This window comes from Chamaea fasciata, unplaced genomic scaffold, assembly GCF_029207755.1.
Source record: "Chamaea fasciata isolate MVZ Bird 193981 ecotype frontalis unplaced genomic scaffold, bChaFas1.0.hap1 SCAF_12, whole genome shotgun sequence".
In the NCBI taxonomy this organism is placed as follows: domain Eukaryota; kingdom Metazoa; phylum Chordata; class Aves; order Passeriformes; family Sylviidae; genus Chamaea; species Chamaea fasciata.
The window spans coordinates 9,259,261-9,273,163 of NW_027094097.1; the positions used below are offsets into that span (position 1 = coordinate 9,259,261).

The following is a 13,903-nucleotide window of genomic DNA, read 5'->3' on the forward strand; positions in this document are numbered from 1 at the left end:
GTAATTGTTCTCAGTGGCCACAGAGGGTGTAAGGCAAGAAGTTCTGGGCTTCAATTACTGCAAGGAGTGTTCAAATCAAACATTAAGAAAATCTTGACTCACAGCAAGTCATGTATTTATGGACAGCATTGCCAGTAGCTGAGAGCTGATATGCTCTGTGAACCTTCTGCTTTGAAAAATAGGGCTTCATGGAGCAGGGAGTTTAAGGCTTTTTGGCTGTTCATTTAGTCATCTCAATAATTATCTCCATAGGTAGACAAGAATACTTGATTTTCCCCCCCCTTCCTGTTTGTGTTCATTGCTGGGTCTCCTGCCTGTACTGTTTCCAGCAGATAATTCATTGTTTGAGTCAAACTTAAGTTATTGGAAGAAGGAAGACTGATTATTTGCATTTTCCTGGGAGTAAGAATAATTCTAATTCATAATGCAGGCTGGGCAGCATTAGCTTGTCTTTGTTTAACCACTGTTCCCGATAACTGGCTTATAAATCTATGCACTGACTCTCAGACAGATGCACAGAATAGAAGGGGTTTTGTTGATACCTTTATCATTATCTATATAATTGTGTCCACTGAAATCTCTTGGTTTTTTTTTCCTAGTGTTTTATAAATATGAAGTTTCAATTTTGGAACGTTAGCAATATCTCACTTAGCTTTCATGTAATTAGACATCATCTTAAGAGATCTGCACTTACATGCAAAGCAGGGGGCACTGAGTTTGCATTTGGCTCAAATCCAGGGCAGACAGAATCAACTCAGATTTTTAGGGAATTGATGTTTCAGAATGGCAGCAGTACAAAGTATGTGTAAGATATTTCACAAGCAAAATGTGGTATGTATCTTCCTTTCTGCCCCTTCAGGACATCAAGGAGATGATTTCTCATGTGTCAGCATTTGGCTGGCATGCTGCGGAAGAAAATGGGAGTTGCTTCAAGAAGTGTTGAAAAGTTGATCTGTAATTAAAGATTTTGGTGTATTTAAAGAGTTGATTCCAAATGGAATTAAGGCCACCTGTTGGTTCAGTTGGTCAGACGCTGCTGCTGAGTGGTGTCCTGGTGGTGCCTGAAACTTGAAGTGGATTTTCTGCCTCCAAAGCACTTTGGGATATGAAAAACATTCCATGTTGGAATGAAGTGCCAGTGATAACTCTTCTGTTTGCAGATTGGACACAGTCCTTTACCGCAAGTGTCAGGGAGATGCCTCCCGCCTCTGCCATACCCATGGCTGGAATGAGACCAGTGAGCTGATGCCTCCAGGGGCTGTTTTCTCCTGCTTGTACAGGCATGCCTATCGTACAGAGGAGCAAGGAAGGAGGGTAAGTGCTAATGGGCAACTTGCTGCTTGTTGATTTGTGGTAGAAGGGTTGCACACATGTTTGGAAGTTCGACACACAATGCTAAAACTGCCAGAACTCGACTCATGTCACAGGCCCATGGAGAGAACTGTGTGCTGACACCGACTTACATTTCTGTTCAAACCCAGTACAAGCCCTCCCTCACGTCTTTCCAAAGAGAAATGTGATTCCTTGCAAATAGCCAGCATAGATGCAAAATTGGTTTTATGCAAAAAGGAGTTTCAAGATCAGTTTTCCTTGGCTGTTTCTAATGAAGTTTTGATTTGTGCCCAGCTTCAAATTATATTTCATTTAATTCTTCCTACTGATATAATGTATCCTTCCAGTTCTTTGGAGCATGCTGTACTGATAAATGTGCTTATGCTGTCTTTAAAGAAGACAGTGGGGATCTGACTTGCTGCCCCGCAGTCTGGAGATCCACCATAACCACATTTGTGGTTGAGAGCTGCTCTTTTCAAGTTTGCTGCCCTCTCGTGCCTTTAACAGGGCACTCAGATGAAAGCACCTGGGCACTCAGTTCCTTTTCTTTTGGCACTGTAGTGTATACAGTCCCTAGGAGTTGATGGGTTTACACAATGGCCCAGTTTAAAAATTAATTTCCACAGCTTGATTTAAAAGGTCTTTTGTGGCAGAGGTCAAGTATTGATTGAAAGCATCTCTTTTAGGAATAAATTTTTTTTAATGCAGTTTCTTAGTCTGCTGAGTTGAGACTTTTTCATTCCATTTTATATTAGTGCTGACCAAAGAAATCAATAGCCACCTTACAAATAATCTATCAGAGAGAGAAAAGGTTTTTAAATGCATTTTTCTTCTGGAAAGTAGGCTAAGGGAGCAGCTGTCATTTTGAAGTTTAGTCTTGGAACTAACTCATGGGAGGTTAGACTTGTATTTGTTTCCAGTGCTGTTGACAGGATGCTAGGTAACTTCCAGTGGTTTGAATTTATGAATGTATGAAGCTTTAAGCTTCAACTGGTGCATTTTAGGTCGGATAAGCACCACACCAGTATCCCTTGATTTCCTACAGTTTGTTTCTTCCTGTCTTGCAAGTGCTGACAGGAGTCAGCTGTCCTGCAGTGGGGATTGCTGAGAAGAAATTACAGCTGGACTATGTTGCCTCATTCTGGGCTTCCCATTTGGTATTCAGGACACAAGCTACTTTGACTTTTTTCTCTGGAATTGGTCTGTAGCCTTGAGTGAAGGTGTGGCAGACAACCTGGGGACCTGATCTGACATCTTTCATAAAGCAAAGTAGAGTTTTAAGAATAAAAAATTAAACTCAGTGGAATGAGAGGAGCCTCTATCTAAACTAAATGACAGAGCTCCAAGCTGTTTAGAAACCCACATTTCTTGTGGAGGCCCTGGCAGGCTTCTGGAGAGCAGTGCAGGACTTTGGTGCTTTCTGTGATTGATAATGACATTTGTGGTCACTCTCAGAACCTTACATGGCAGCATCCTCTTTGCCCTGTGTGTATTTAAGGACCCCATATGCCAAACACTCCCTGTTCTCTTTGCAGCTATCACGGGAGTGTAGAGCAGAGGTCCAGAGAATCCTCCATCAGCGAGCCATGGATGTGAAGCTGGACCCAACCCTCCAGGACAAGTGCATGATTGACCTGGGGAAGTGGTGTAGTGAAAAAACAGAGACAGGGCAGGTACTGTACACAGTATCATTGCTACTTTGTTTGCAAAGCTGGAGGGGTGGGAAGGACAAAAAGGGGTTAAAGGAATATCTTGCTGCCTCTTAATTGTGGAGAACATGTTAAAAATGAGTGCAGTTTGAAACACAATCTGCACCAGACTGAGACAGGTGGCGCAAAGAAGCTTTGCGTGTTCAAATGTTAGTGGAATGAGAAGGGGTTAGTTTGCAAAAAAGGGCTTTAAAGAAGCAACCCTACCTCCCTCAACCTCTTTTTTGTAATATTCTATTACAAGCTTGATATTTCCCACATAAACTTTATCCCTTTTCCATTGGGCAAATATTGACATGCTTCCTGTGTTTATACAAAACTGAATTAACATCTGCAGCTACTTAACAAAGTTTCAGCAAATACTTTCATGTTAAATTGCTGTGCCTTACGAGGGCTGTAGTGAAGGGACCATTCTGCAGCAGATGCTGTAGACATCACTGTCTTTTTGAAGTGCTCAGCATAGGCTGGGTAACTAACCTCTCTTTAAGGTTATGAAAAGGGCAAATTAAATGGGATATTCAGAAGTGAAAGCACATCATGCAGCTTTTGAGAACAAATGGTAACATTCTAGACCAACATTTTCAATCATTACTATATATATGTGTTCCTGGGAATGCTAGTAAAGGAGTGGTATTAAATGAGATTTAGCACTTTACAAAAAGAAGGGCAGTTTCACGTTTGTAACAGTGTTTTAAACCCAGAATTTCAACTTGGGTTCTTGAATCACACACTAAAATGTCTGTTTCTGTAGGAGCTGGAGTGCCTTCAGGACCACCTTGATGACTTGGTGTCTGATTGCAGAGACGTAGTGGGAAACCTCACTGAGCTGGAGTCTGAGGTGAGTGGTTTTCAGCCTGGGGTAAGGGGAATAGATGAGCATGTCTAGCTAAGCATGCCATTTTAATAATGATGAAAGAACCTGAGGTTAGAGGAGCTGTAGAAATGCAGCTGGGATCTGGGATCAAAATACATCCGTTTTACCCCATACAGTGGAAGTCTTACTGGAGTTTCTTGAGGAACAGGAATGAACATTTCAGGATTTTAGGTTGTTGATGGCATTTCTCCTGCTTTAAAGATCACTAACAGTACTAAAACTAAGATTTGCACAGGAACCCAGTTAATTTTAACACAAGTCAAGATATGGGATAGGACTTGAGATTTTGCAAGCAGTTTTCAGCACTGTATTGCAGCTTCCCTCCCAGTCACAAAAATTTTGCAAGCAATAACCACCAGGTACATCAGTAGAGATTTCCAGTGATGTTTGCAGCTTTACTTCTTTTATGAAGCTGCATATTTAACTGTCGAGACACAGACTGTTCCCCGTATCTCTTAAAATTTACGCTGCCCTAGGGGAAGTTTCCTTCCAGTGGTTAGAAACTTTGGTTTTCTCAGAACCATGCCAAATCTTCAACTTCTGCCTAAGTGTAAGGTCATTTCTAATGCTCTAGCATCCAGTTTGGAGGAGAATGACTGAATTATCCAGGCCAGGCATTTTTGTGGAGACCAGGCTTTTCCCTTAACCTGGGAGGTTTGTCTTCTGTTTGCCATGTTGGCAAGACTGAACCCCGGGATTTCCAGAGCTAAAGGGCAAAACTGTCTGCATTGCATTTTTCAAAACCCTGTAAACTGGGTTCAGTTTGAGCTGTTATCACAGGTTTTTTCCAGAATCTTTTTCTCTTGTGCATTCACTGTGAAAATAAAAAATTGTATTTTCTGCAGGACATTCAAATTGAAGCCTTGCTGATGAGAGCATGTGAGCCCATTATCCAGACATTCTGTCATGTGAGTACTCTGTATTAGTGTGAATATCTTTGCGGAGAAACTCAGTGGGAGAGGTAGAGAGTTTTATTATTAGTTCTTGGTGCACCTTAAAAGTAAAATCAGAGGTAATCATTTCCAAAAGTCTTTAATTAAAAAATCACCCTGAAATAAAAATTCTTAGTTCCATCCAGTGTTTCTGCTGTGTCAGAGCCCTAGCATAAAAACTAGTTGGAAGATGAAAATTGCTCTGTAATTGGCAAAAATCACTCTTTACAGTGAGTTAAGTACTAGATTCTTTTCCTTCTCCTTTACATTCAAGCAGCGTGTCTAACTGCGCTACTCTGTGCAGCTGCTCAGCATTGCTGAAATACCTTCACTGGTGTAGGCCTGAGTAGTTAAAGAGCAGTAGAGGCACCTATTATTATGTCATGTAAGCACTGAGTCTTTGCAGTGTATTCTCCTGAGTCTGAAGTGTGTGTGTTTCTGAGATGGTTCTTTTCTCAACTGTGTAAACATAGTTGTGTACTGGAGTTGTGTAGTGCAACTCGAGAATGGTCAGTTTAATAGTGAGCTCACCATGGAGAGTGGGGCTGTAAGTTCCAGATTTCCTGGTCACAGTAGGCCACAAGAGTGTAAACCCCATGACTTGTAAAAGTAGTTAATTTTCATGCCTTTCATCTCTTTTTCAGGAGGTTGCAGATAACCAGATTGATTCTGGGGACCTGATGGAGTGTCTAATACAGAACAAACACCAGAAGGAAATGAATGAAAAATGTGCAATCGGTGTTACTCATTTCCAGCTGGTGAGCAATGTTTTTCTCTGCTATCAGGGAAAGCCTGTTCTGTTCTTTCAGGGTGTTGCTGGGAATTAACTAATTATGAAAACGCTCCTTTGAAATTGATTTTCCGCTGTATTTAAAGAGCTCTTGTGAATTCAGAGTTATATTTCCATGCCTGGTCATAAATGGTCACTTCTGGAGATTATTCCTTTTCAGCGTTTCCTTCCTCCCTGGCATTTGGTAGACAGAGTCCCAACTTCTTCAGCAGTGCAGCATTCCCCTTACTTCCACATTAATAAGTTTGAGCAAAAGTATGGGCTAATTGTGTGATTCAACAAGTGTTCTTTTGGCCAGCACTTTGCTTTATTTTTAAAACTCGGGATGACCAAGGTTGTTTTTCTCCCCATTTCTCTCTTGCAGGTTCAAATGAAAGATTTTAGATTCTCGTACAAGTTTAAAATGGCTTGCAAGGAGGATGTGCTGAAACTGTGCCCCAACATCAAAAAAAAGTATGTAGTGCCTGACCAAACAGCAATCTGATTGTATAAATATGTAATTAAGGGACAGGGTATTTCATGATAGGACAGAAAACGCTGGGCTTCCTTTTAAGGCTGATTGGTTTGTATGTGTTCCCTTAGTGACTGTGTTCTGCAGGTGCTTAAGGTAGAGGCCTGCCTCTTTAAGATTACTTGGCTTTACTCCTGGATAGAAGCCTGTCCTCTTTATTTTACTTGCTATGAAATTAGCTAATTATTACAATTAGTGGATTGCGTGTCCCAGGATGTCTTATATCCTTGCTACATTCATTGTCTTCTAAGAGGCTGACTACTGTTGTTCTAGTTGCTGATCTGGGAAGGGAAAATATCCCCCTTGTTTTATCTGGTTTATTCACTGCAGTCTAAGGGGGTTTTTTTAATGTCCTACTGCAATAGTGTAAGGCTAAATTACACACAAGGTCAGTCCTGTTTGTGGAGAGCAAGACTATTTGCATTTTATGAGGTAAATGCCCTTCCCACAGTGTAAAAGGATTGCTTGCAGTGCTATGTAGGTATTCACCTTCATCTCTTTCTGAGATGAAGCAAAGCTTCATCTAAAGTGCTGACATGACTTAAGAGCAGAAGTCTTGGTGGGCAGAGGGGTTGGTGGGATTTTGAATGTCTTCTTGTGTGCTGATCTAGACTCCAATGTAGGTTTTAATTGTGATCCAGTTACTCTACATAGAGCTGTACCCAGAAGTAAGCACAGATGCGCAAGGACTTTATGCTGTGTTTGGATTATTGGAGTCAGTTTCTCTGGTGTGGTAATCCAACATCAGCCTTGGTTCATCTTAGTGAAGAATGTATGAATAAAAAGCTGTGTTCTTTTCTGCAGGGTGGATGTAGTGATCTGTCTGAGCACAACTGTGCGCAATGATACTTTGCAGGATGCCAAGGAGCACAGGGTCTCTCTGAAGTGCCGCAAACAGCTGCGTGTTGAGGAGCTAGAGATGGTAAACATGCCTGAAACTCTTGTCCTCCCCACTCTTTTAGTGAGGTCCTTCAATTAAAGCTTCCCGGTTTGTCCACCTTTGGGGAAAAAAAGGAAGCTCATTTGTGAGATGTGTCTTAGTTATTTTTTCCAGTTTTCTTACAACAAAAGGCTCAATTGCCCTTCCTGGTGAAAGTACTGATTGTCTGCTTTAATGCCTTAAAAATAGTTTAACAAAGGCTAAGGCAAGCTAAATGGTCATTGGAATTTCAGCTAGAAGTGATTATGTTTAGTGTTAGACAGCAACGTGCTACACATTCTGATGTCCTTAACATCCTCTAGGAGAGAACAAAAGCTTCATTTTACAGACTGAGGAAACAAGCACAGATGAAGCAACTCGACTCCAGCTGCTCCAAGTTGCTCAGTGGATAAATAGGAGTAGTGTTTGTTCTCGTAGGCAAAGCTGCCTCTCAACTTCCTGCTGCAGTGCTTGCAGTAATAAACTCTTAAGGTCTTTGTCCTGTAGATACTGTTTAAGTGTCAAAGCTTCACCTTAAGTAGGTCCATATCAGAAGAGGCAGCACTCTTGCCTTTGTATGCGTCACCAAAACCAGGAAACTTCATTCACATTCTCCAGATCACCTACTAGGTGGGTGGCTGTTAACATGTCCTTTAGCATTCCTGTGGAAAGATTTTAGTTCTTTTGGACAAGTTGCGATGATGCCCTTTTAGGTGAAGCAGTGGAAACAACTTGCTGGCTCTATAATTTGATTTAAACTCTTTCTTCAGTCTAAAAATCTGACAGATCACTGCAGAGAATTCCAAAGTTGATTTCCCACTAACACCACTTCTGACACTCAAGACCCTTATAGTCAAAGAAACTGAATTCCTGTTGTGAGGGTTGCTTACTTTTTGTGAGTAGAGGTCTTCAGTTAAAAGATTAAAAAAGTAAATTGTCTCGAGTCCTACTTTAAGGCTCATATTGTAATTTTTCCTGCAGACTGAGGATATCAGACTTGAACCAGAACTGTATGAGGCTTGTAAAAGTGACATCAAGAATTACTGCCAGAACGTGCCCTATGGCAATGCTCAGGTAATGGAATTTATTAATAATTTACAATTTAATTTGTACTTTCATTTCAGAAAACTTTTGAAGACCACTTTTGCCTGTGTAAGTGCAGCTTGAGATTTTCATTTTGATATCACTCAAATATTTTGGTAGTACTTTGGAATGTTAATTTTTTTCTTTACCACTGGATCATAAACATTAATACTGGGTGAATGCAATGCTGTGAGCTCTTCATTCTGCAGTTTATGCTGGTTTTAAGCTATTAGCAGCTGGTTACTGCATACATTGCTAAAGACTTAGGCATAATGTCTGCAGGATGAGATTTGTGGTTCTGGAATAAGTCCAAGAGACTCTCTTCATCTCGTTAAATCTTTGTGAGAAAAGATGAGCTCAAAGCAAGTCCTGGAAATTAGCATTGGTAATGACTTTGATAAAATCTAGGCACTGGAAACTTAACTGCCCAAATGAGATGAAAGTGGTCATTAGGGGAGCACATGGCTGTGTATGACAGAATCATATTAACAGTGTGTCCATTATGCCTGCAATATTGTGTTGTAGATTATTGAATGCCTGAAAGAAATCAAGAAGCAATTGAGTACTCGGTGCCACCAGAAGGTGTTTAAACTGCAGGAGACAGAGATGATGGACCCAGAACTGGACTACACTCTCATGAGAGTCTGCAAGCAGATGATCAAGGTAATGGTGACACATGTGGTCGTTTAAGAGGGTGAGGTTGGGATGCATATAAGAACTCGATCAGCTTTGAGCTTCCTATAGAGGCTTGTTACAACACTGCTGTGCTTTTTCAGAAGTATGATTGCTTTTTTGCAAAGTAATCTATTTCTTAGCTCTGAATCAGGCTGAGGTTTCTTCAGGGCTCTTCTCTTTCAACTTCCTGATCAAAGTCTGTGCACTAATAAATTTGTCTTCCCAACCACCAGCAGAATTGAAGAGGGAATCTGTGCTGAGGCTCCTAATATAGTTCTCATCCAGTCAGTTTGGATTTGGAATGGCTTTTAGCAAGGGTGAAGAAGTTATGATTAAAGAGAAGAGTAAAATCTTCAGTTCACTGCTGACCAGGTGCACACAGACTTTTATCAAACTGATAAAGCAGGCAAAATCATGCATAACTTAAGATTAGAAATGCAAACTGGAAGTGGTACCATGTAGAAAGCAGCAGTGAATGTTCATATAAGACACTCTTTCACTGTAGCCAAATTTCCAAGGCTTGAAACACTACTATGTGTGGTCTGTATGCAGTGCCCTGACTCCATATTTTGGCTGATGAAGAACATCCTGAGAGTTATTTGCTCTTCAATTCAGACACATGCTTTAAAATGAGACCAGTCATCTTATCAAAATAGTGAGATTTTGAAGATGCAGAAGCCTTGTCTTACACCCACAGAATTAGTTTCTAACAAAAGAAATTAGTACCTTGGTCTGAATTTAGAGTAAGCTGGTTCACTTTTGACTATCTGATTCAAAGTGGGAATGGGCAAATTACTGTCAATGAGTTCCTCTCTGCTTTCTCATTGTATGTGGTCTTAGTTTGCCCTGAGTGGTACTAATGAAGTCTTTACTATTGCTTTGTCCAAGCAGCATTTACACAGAACAGCAGTATGTGTATAGACTTAAAAGATTGAGTTTTTAGTTTCTAAAATAAATGAGAACAAAAGTAGTTGGGTATGAGACCTAATTTGGTGGGTATTTCTTTCCAAGTGTGCTGTTTCTTAAGAACAGAAAATAAAGACAATTTGCTTTTGGTAAGGCCAGTCAGGACTGTACCGCTCAGTGCATAAGCAGAGATATTAGTGCCCATTGTCAATTCAGAGAGTAGCACTGAGATGTTGGGCCTAGGCAGTGTGGCTGTATACCTCTCTGTTGGGCAGGTGATTATTCCCTTCCATTAATTGGAGCTGCTTGTTGGGTTTGGGCTTTGTTTTTTCAAATGCTTTTAGTGATGCAACTTGTTGGGTTTTGGGGATTTTTGTAGCGGTTTTGTCCAGAGGCGGATTCAAAAAACATGTTGCAGTGTTTGAAACAAAACAAGAACAGTGAAGTGATGGATCCTAAATGCAAGCAGATGATTACCAAGCGCCAGATTACACAGAACACAGGTATCTTCTTCTGAAATAAAAACAGAACGTGCTTGCCTGAGGTGTTCTGCATGGCTGGAAGAGTATCAGTTTTGTTTTATTCTCCTTTGTCGTTTTCTGTGTACACACTGACCTTAGTCAAGTTCTTGAGGGTCAGCATATGTTGTTGAATCCTCCTTATTCCTGAAGCTCTTACCTCGCAATTTGAAATTCTGTTATAAAAAAATACTCTTTTCCCCAAAAATTATGTTCTTTGATGGTATAATGTCACCCAGGAAATTCCTATCCCATCTCTTTCGGAGTGTTATGCTCTGTAATCTGAAGAGATGTGTGTTCTAATGAAGTTCTTTCATCTCTCCTGGTTAGATTACCGCTTAAATCCTGTGCTCAGGAAGGCATGCAAAGCAGACATACCAAAATTCTGCCAAAATATCCTGAATAGGGCCAAGGATGATACAGAGTTGGAAGGACAAGTCATCTCATGCCTGAAGTTGAAATACGCAGACCAGGTGAGTAGAACCAGTGCCTGCAAATGAGAAAAATGTGCAGAGCGTACTGATCAATAGTCATTGAATAACAAATCAAACTTGGGCTTGTGGTTTGTTCAAAACATGTAACAGGCTATACAAAAAGGAGGCTTTTATGTTCCTATAGAAATAGTTTAGAATACAGGTTAATGTACAGGGTGCTTGATTTCCAAAGGTCATTGAATGAGTTAATGACTTTCTCCTCCAAATAGCGTCTCTCTCCAGACTGCGAGGACCAAATTCGAGTGATAATCCAGGAATCAGCCCTCGATTATCGGCTGGATCCCCAGCTTCAGATGCACTGTTCTGATGAGGTAGGAAAGTAACTCCATAGCTACTTTTTCAGGATGAAAGCTTCCTTTGCGTAACAGATTTTTGTTTCTCAAAATATGCCTTCTTAATTAGTAAAACAAAAAAATCCCTTTGAGCTGCTTCTAGCTAGTCAGATGCTCTGCTTGTGACTTTTTTCCAGTGCACAAAAATTGCAGTTTCCTGTGCAGTGCTAATATGAAGTTAATTTTTTCATCTGGGATCTCATCAGTACTTGTGACTATGGAAAAATACTTCTTTCCTGTTGTCAAAAAAAAGTCAGTTCTCTGGTCTTGTCAGCCTTAACTGGAATACAGTCAGGCTTTTTGAGTTTTCAGTTTTGGTAACAGAGTTGGTCATGCTTCAAGTGTTACTTATTTCATACTGTTTTCTTCCCTGCCCTCCTCCTCAGTACAGCGATATTGACTTCTTGCTGGTGGGTTTCAAAGGGTTATGCATATTGCATGAGCCAGGCTGCATTTGGCTTTGGGGATTTTTGAGGGGAAGGAATCTCATCATGTATTCTTTAGCTGCACCCTGTGATGAACTAACATGCTGAGATATGAATGTGCTAAAAGGCAGAATGATTGTTGTGAACTATGTATGTTAAAACACCTCTTTCAAAATAGATTTCCAGCTTGTGTGCAGAAGAAGCAGCAGCTCAGGAGCAGACTGGGCAGGTGGAAGAATGTCTGAAAGTGAATCTTCTGAAAATAAAAACTGAGATGTGCAAGAAGGTAAAGAAAATAAATTGGATATGCTCTAGAAAGCTCCCATCCCTGCAGAAGTCTCTGATTATTCCAGATCATAGCCTAGGTCGTGTTCTAGCTACTCTGAGGACAGAGTGCTGAAATTTCCCTATACATCTCAGTTCTGGCCTGCAGTGATTCAATTCTATTTCAGTTTGCCAGTGAAAATTGTGTTGAAAGTTCCTCCTTTGCAATTGCAGACTTGAATCCTTTCTTGATTATGGTTGCCAAAGGTTCTTGTTACTAACCTGTTTCTTGATGCTGTCTCCATTGCAGGCTTTCCTAGGCCCAGGCTGTGTGCGTGAGGGCTGTATGAATTGTGCCATGGCTGTGGCACCTGATTCAGTTCTAACTGAAGTAGTCCTGGCATACTGACTTTTTGTTTTTGATTAAAACAAGTATTTTAAGGAATGTTACAAACCAGGTCACTTGATTAAGCCTAAACCAGCATTCATATTATGTCCTTATCCATATATATGTCCTTATCCAAGGATTTTGTCACGATCCTGGATTTGAAAAGATGATACACCTTTCAGAGACATTGATCAGCATGAGTTTTGTTCTGTCTTCTTTTTCTGAGGTGTACTTGTCATTTCCTCCTCTGCAGGAAGTGCTCAACATGCTGAAGGAAAGCAAAGCAGATATATTTGTTGACCCAGTGCTCCACACGGCCTGTGCCCTAGACATCAAACACCACTGTGCTGCCATTCCACCAGGAAGAGGACGCCGTAAGTGCTTTTGCTGTACTTGTGTAACTTCTGAGTCTTGAGATACTTAACCTGCATTTCTCACCAGCGTGATCTTATGTACAAGATCTTTCCACCAGTCATTTGTGGGCAACAGGATGGAGCAGCAGCAGAAGTGGTGGATGAATGGGTGTCAAGAAGTCTTTCCTTGTGTCCAAGTCTGTAGCTTAGAGAGGGCTCTGCCTGCGAGTGCTTGAATTGCCAATTGTGCATTAAAAGTCTGGAGTCAGTTTTACTAAGTCTATGGCCTGTTTGCTATGAGCTAAATAAATCTTCACTGCAAAGCAGAAAGCATCTAATCAGGGATTAGTCAAGTATGGTAGCATGAATAAAAAATACAAAATTTTATGTCTGTGTCTTATGTGAGCGTTTAAACAAGCTTATGAGTTACTTGGCCAAGCTCCTCTGTAGGCACAAGAACACTGTGACCCCATTTCCTTTTCACAGGACTGTGTGAAAAGTCAGGAAGTTAAACTTTTCAAAATTTATTGTTCTTCAAAAGAAACTCCTAACAAGCCTAAGAAGATAAGACTGTTTTTTTCTAAACTGAATTCGATCTTAGCTCTCTCTAAAGCCTGGTGGCATGGAGTTCAGAGTGTACAGCTCATTGAAGGTGCAGATTTATAAGACTTCATAAACTCTCATGTAAACCACATGAATTATATATTGGATATGTACTGTAGTTTCTTTTTGGAAGTCAAAATTCCTTGCATTTCCAAATGCAATACTGATCATGAATCTTGGTGAAATTGCTAGCCTCAGGCATAGTCTGCCAGGTCTGTTTAGAAAGCCTTGTAACCATCAGACTTCATAAGAATGGAAGAGCCCCTCTCCGCACCATGTTATCAAAGCCACTGTTTCTATTTTGTAACACCATCTTCTGCACATTCCAGAAATGTCATGCTTAATGGAAGCTCTGGAAGATAAGCGTGTGAGGTTGCAGCCTGAATGCAAGAAACGCCTTAATGATCGTATTGAAATGTGGAGCTATGCTGCAAAGGTGAGTATGTAAATGATTTCCATTTTTTTTATGCCTTAGATCTCTCTCTGTTGCAAGGTATTTATGAAAAGCTTCAACTGTAATGAAATTCTTGTTTCCAAATGAAGTTTAGTATTTTGAGTTTGGTCCAGAAAAACTGAAATCAGGTTGTCTTCTTGGAACTTACATCTTGTTATCTCTGTGTCTCGGATGTGTCCCTAACAATGCAGAACTAAACTATCTTCTGTGTACACATGGCTTAGTCTCCTGCAGAGAAGGTGTGGGGCAATGAAACAGAGACATTTCCTGTTATAAAGGTGCCTCCTGAACAGCAGTTCCTTCAGGTGAATAATTGCAGGCCTGCTTTCTTCTGGTTCAGG

The 13,903-nt window shown here is 40.6% G+C and overlaps 1 protein-coding gene across 1 annotated transcript in view; it reads left to right on the plus strand.

The window, feature by feature from the left end:
* The window catches only part of GLG1 (golgi glycoprotein 1), an 83,077-nt gene that overhangs the window by 63,582 nt on the left and 5,592 nt on the right, over nucleotides 1-13,903 (plus strand). The window contains exons 11-25 of the mRNA XM_066194435.1: nucleotides 1,161-1,314; nucleotides 2,868-3,005; nucleotides 3,793-3,879; nucleotides 4,761-4,823; nucleotides 5,492-5,605; nucleotides 6,002-6,090; nucleotides 6,953-7,070; nucleotides 8,049-8,141; nucleotides 8,676-8,813; nucleotides 10,111-10,234; nucleotides 10,580-10,722; nucleotides 10,953-11,054; nucleotides 11,679-11,786; nucleotides 12,406-12,526; nucleotides 13,438-13,544. Coding sequence (XP_066050532.1) covers nucleotides 1,161-1,314; nucleotides 2,868-3,005; nucleotides 3,793-3,879; nucleotides 4,761-4,823; nucleotides 5,492-5,605; nucleotides 6,002-6,090; nucleotides 6,953-7,070; nucleotides 8,049-8,141; nucleotides 8,676-8,813; nucleotides 10,111-10,234; nucleotides 10,580-10,722; nucleotides 10,953-11,054; nucleotides 11,679-11,786; nucleotides 12,406-12,526; nucleotides 13,438-13,544 — 1,699 coding nt within the window. The remainder of the gene's footprint in view (nucleotides 1-1,160; nucleotides 1,315-2,867; nucleotides 3,006-3,792; nucleotides 3,880-4,760; nucleotides 4,824-5,491; nucleotides 5,606-6,001; nucleotides 6,091-6,952; nucleotides 7,071-8,048; nucleotides 8,142-8,675; nucleotides 8,814-10,110; nucleotides 10,235-10,579; nucleotides 10,723-10,952; nucleotides 11,055-11,678; nucleotides 11,787-12,405; nucleotides 12,527-13,437; nucleotides 13,545-13,903) is intronic.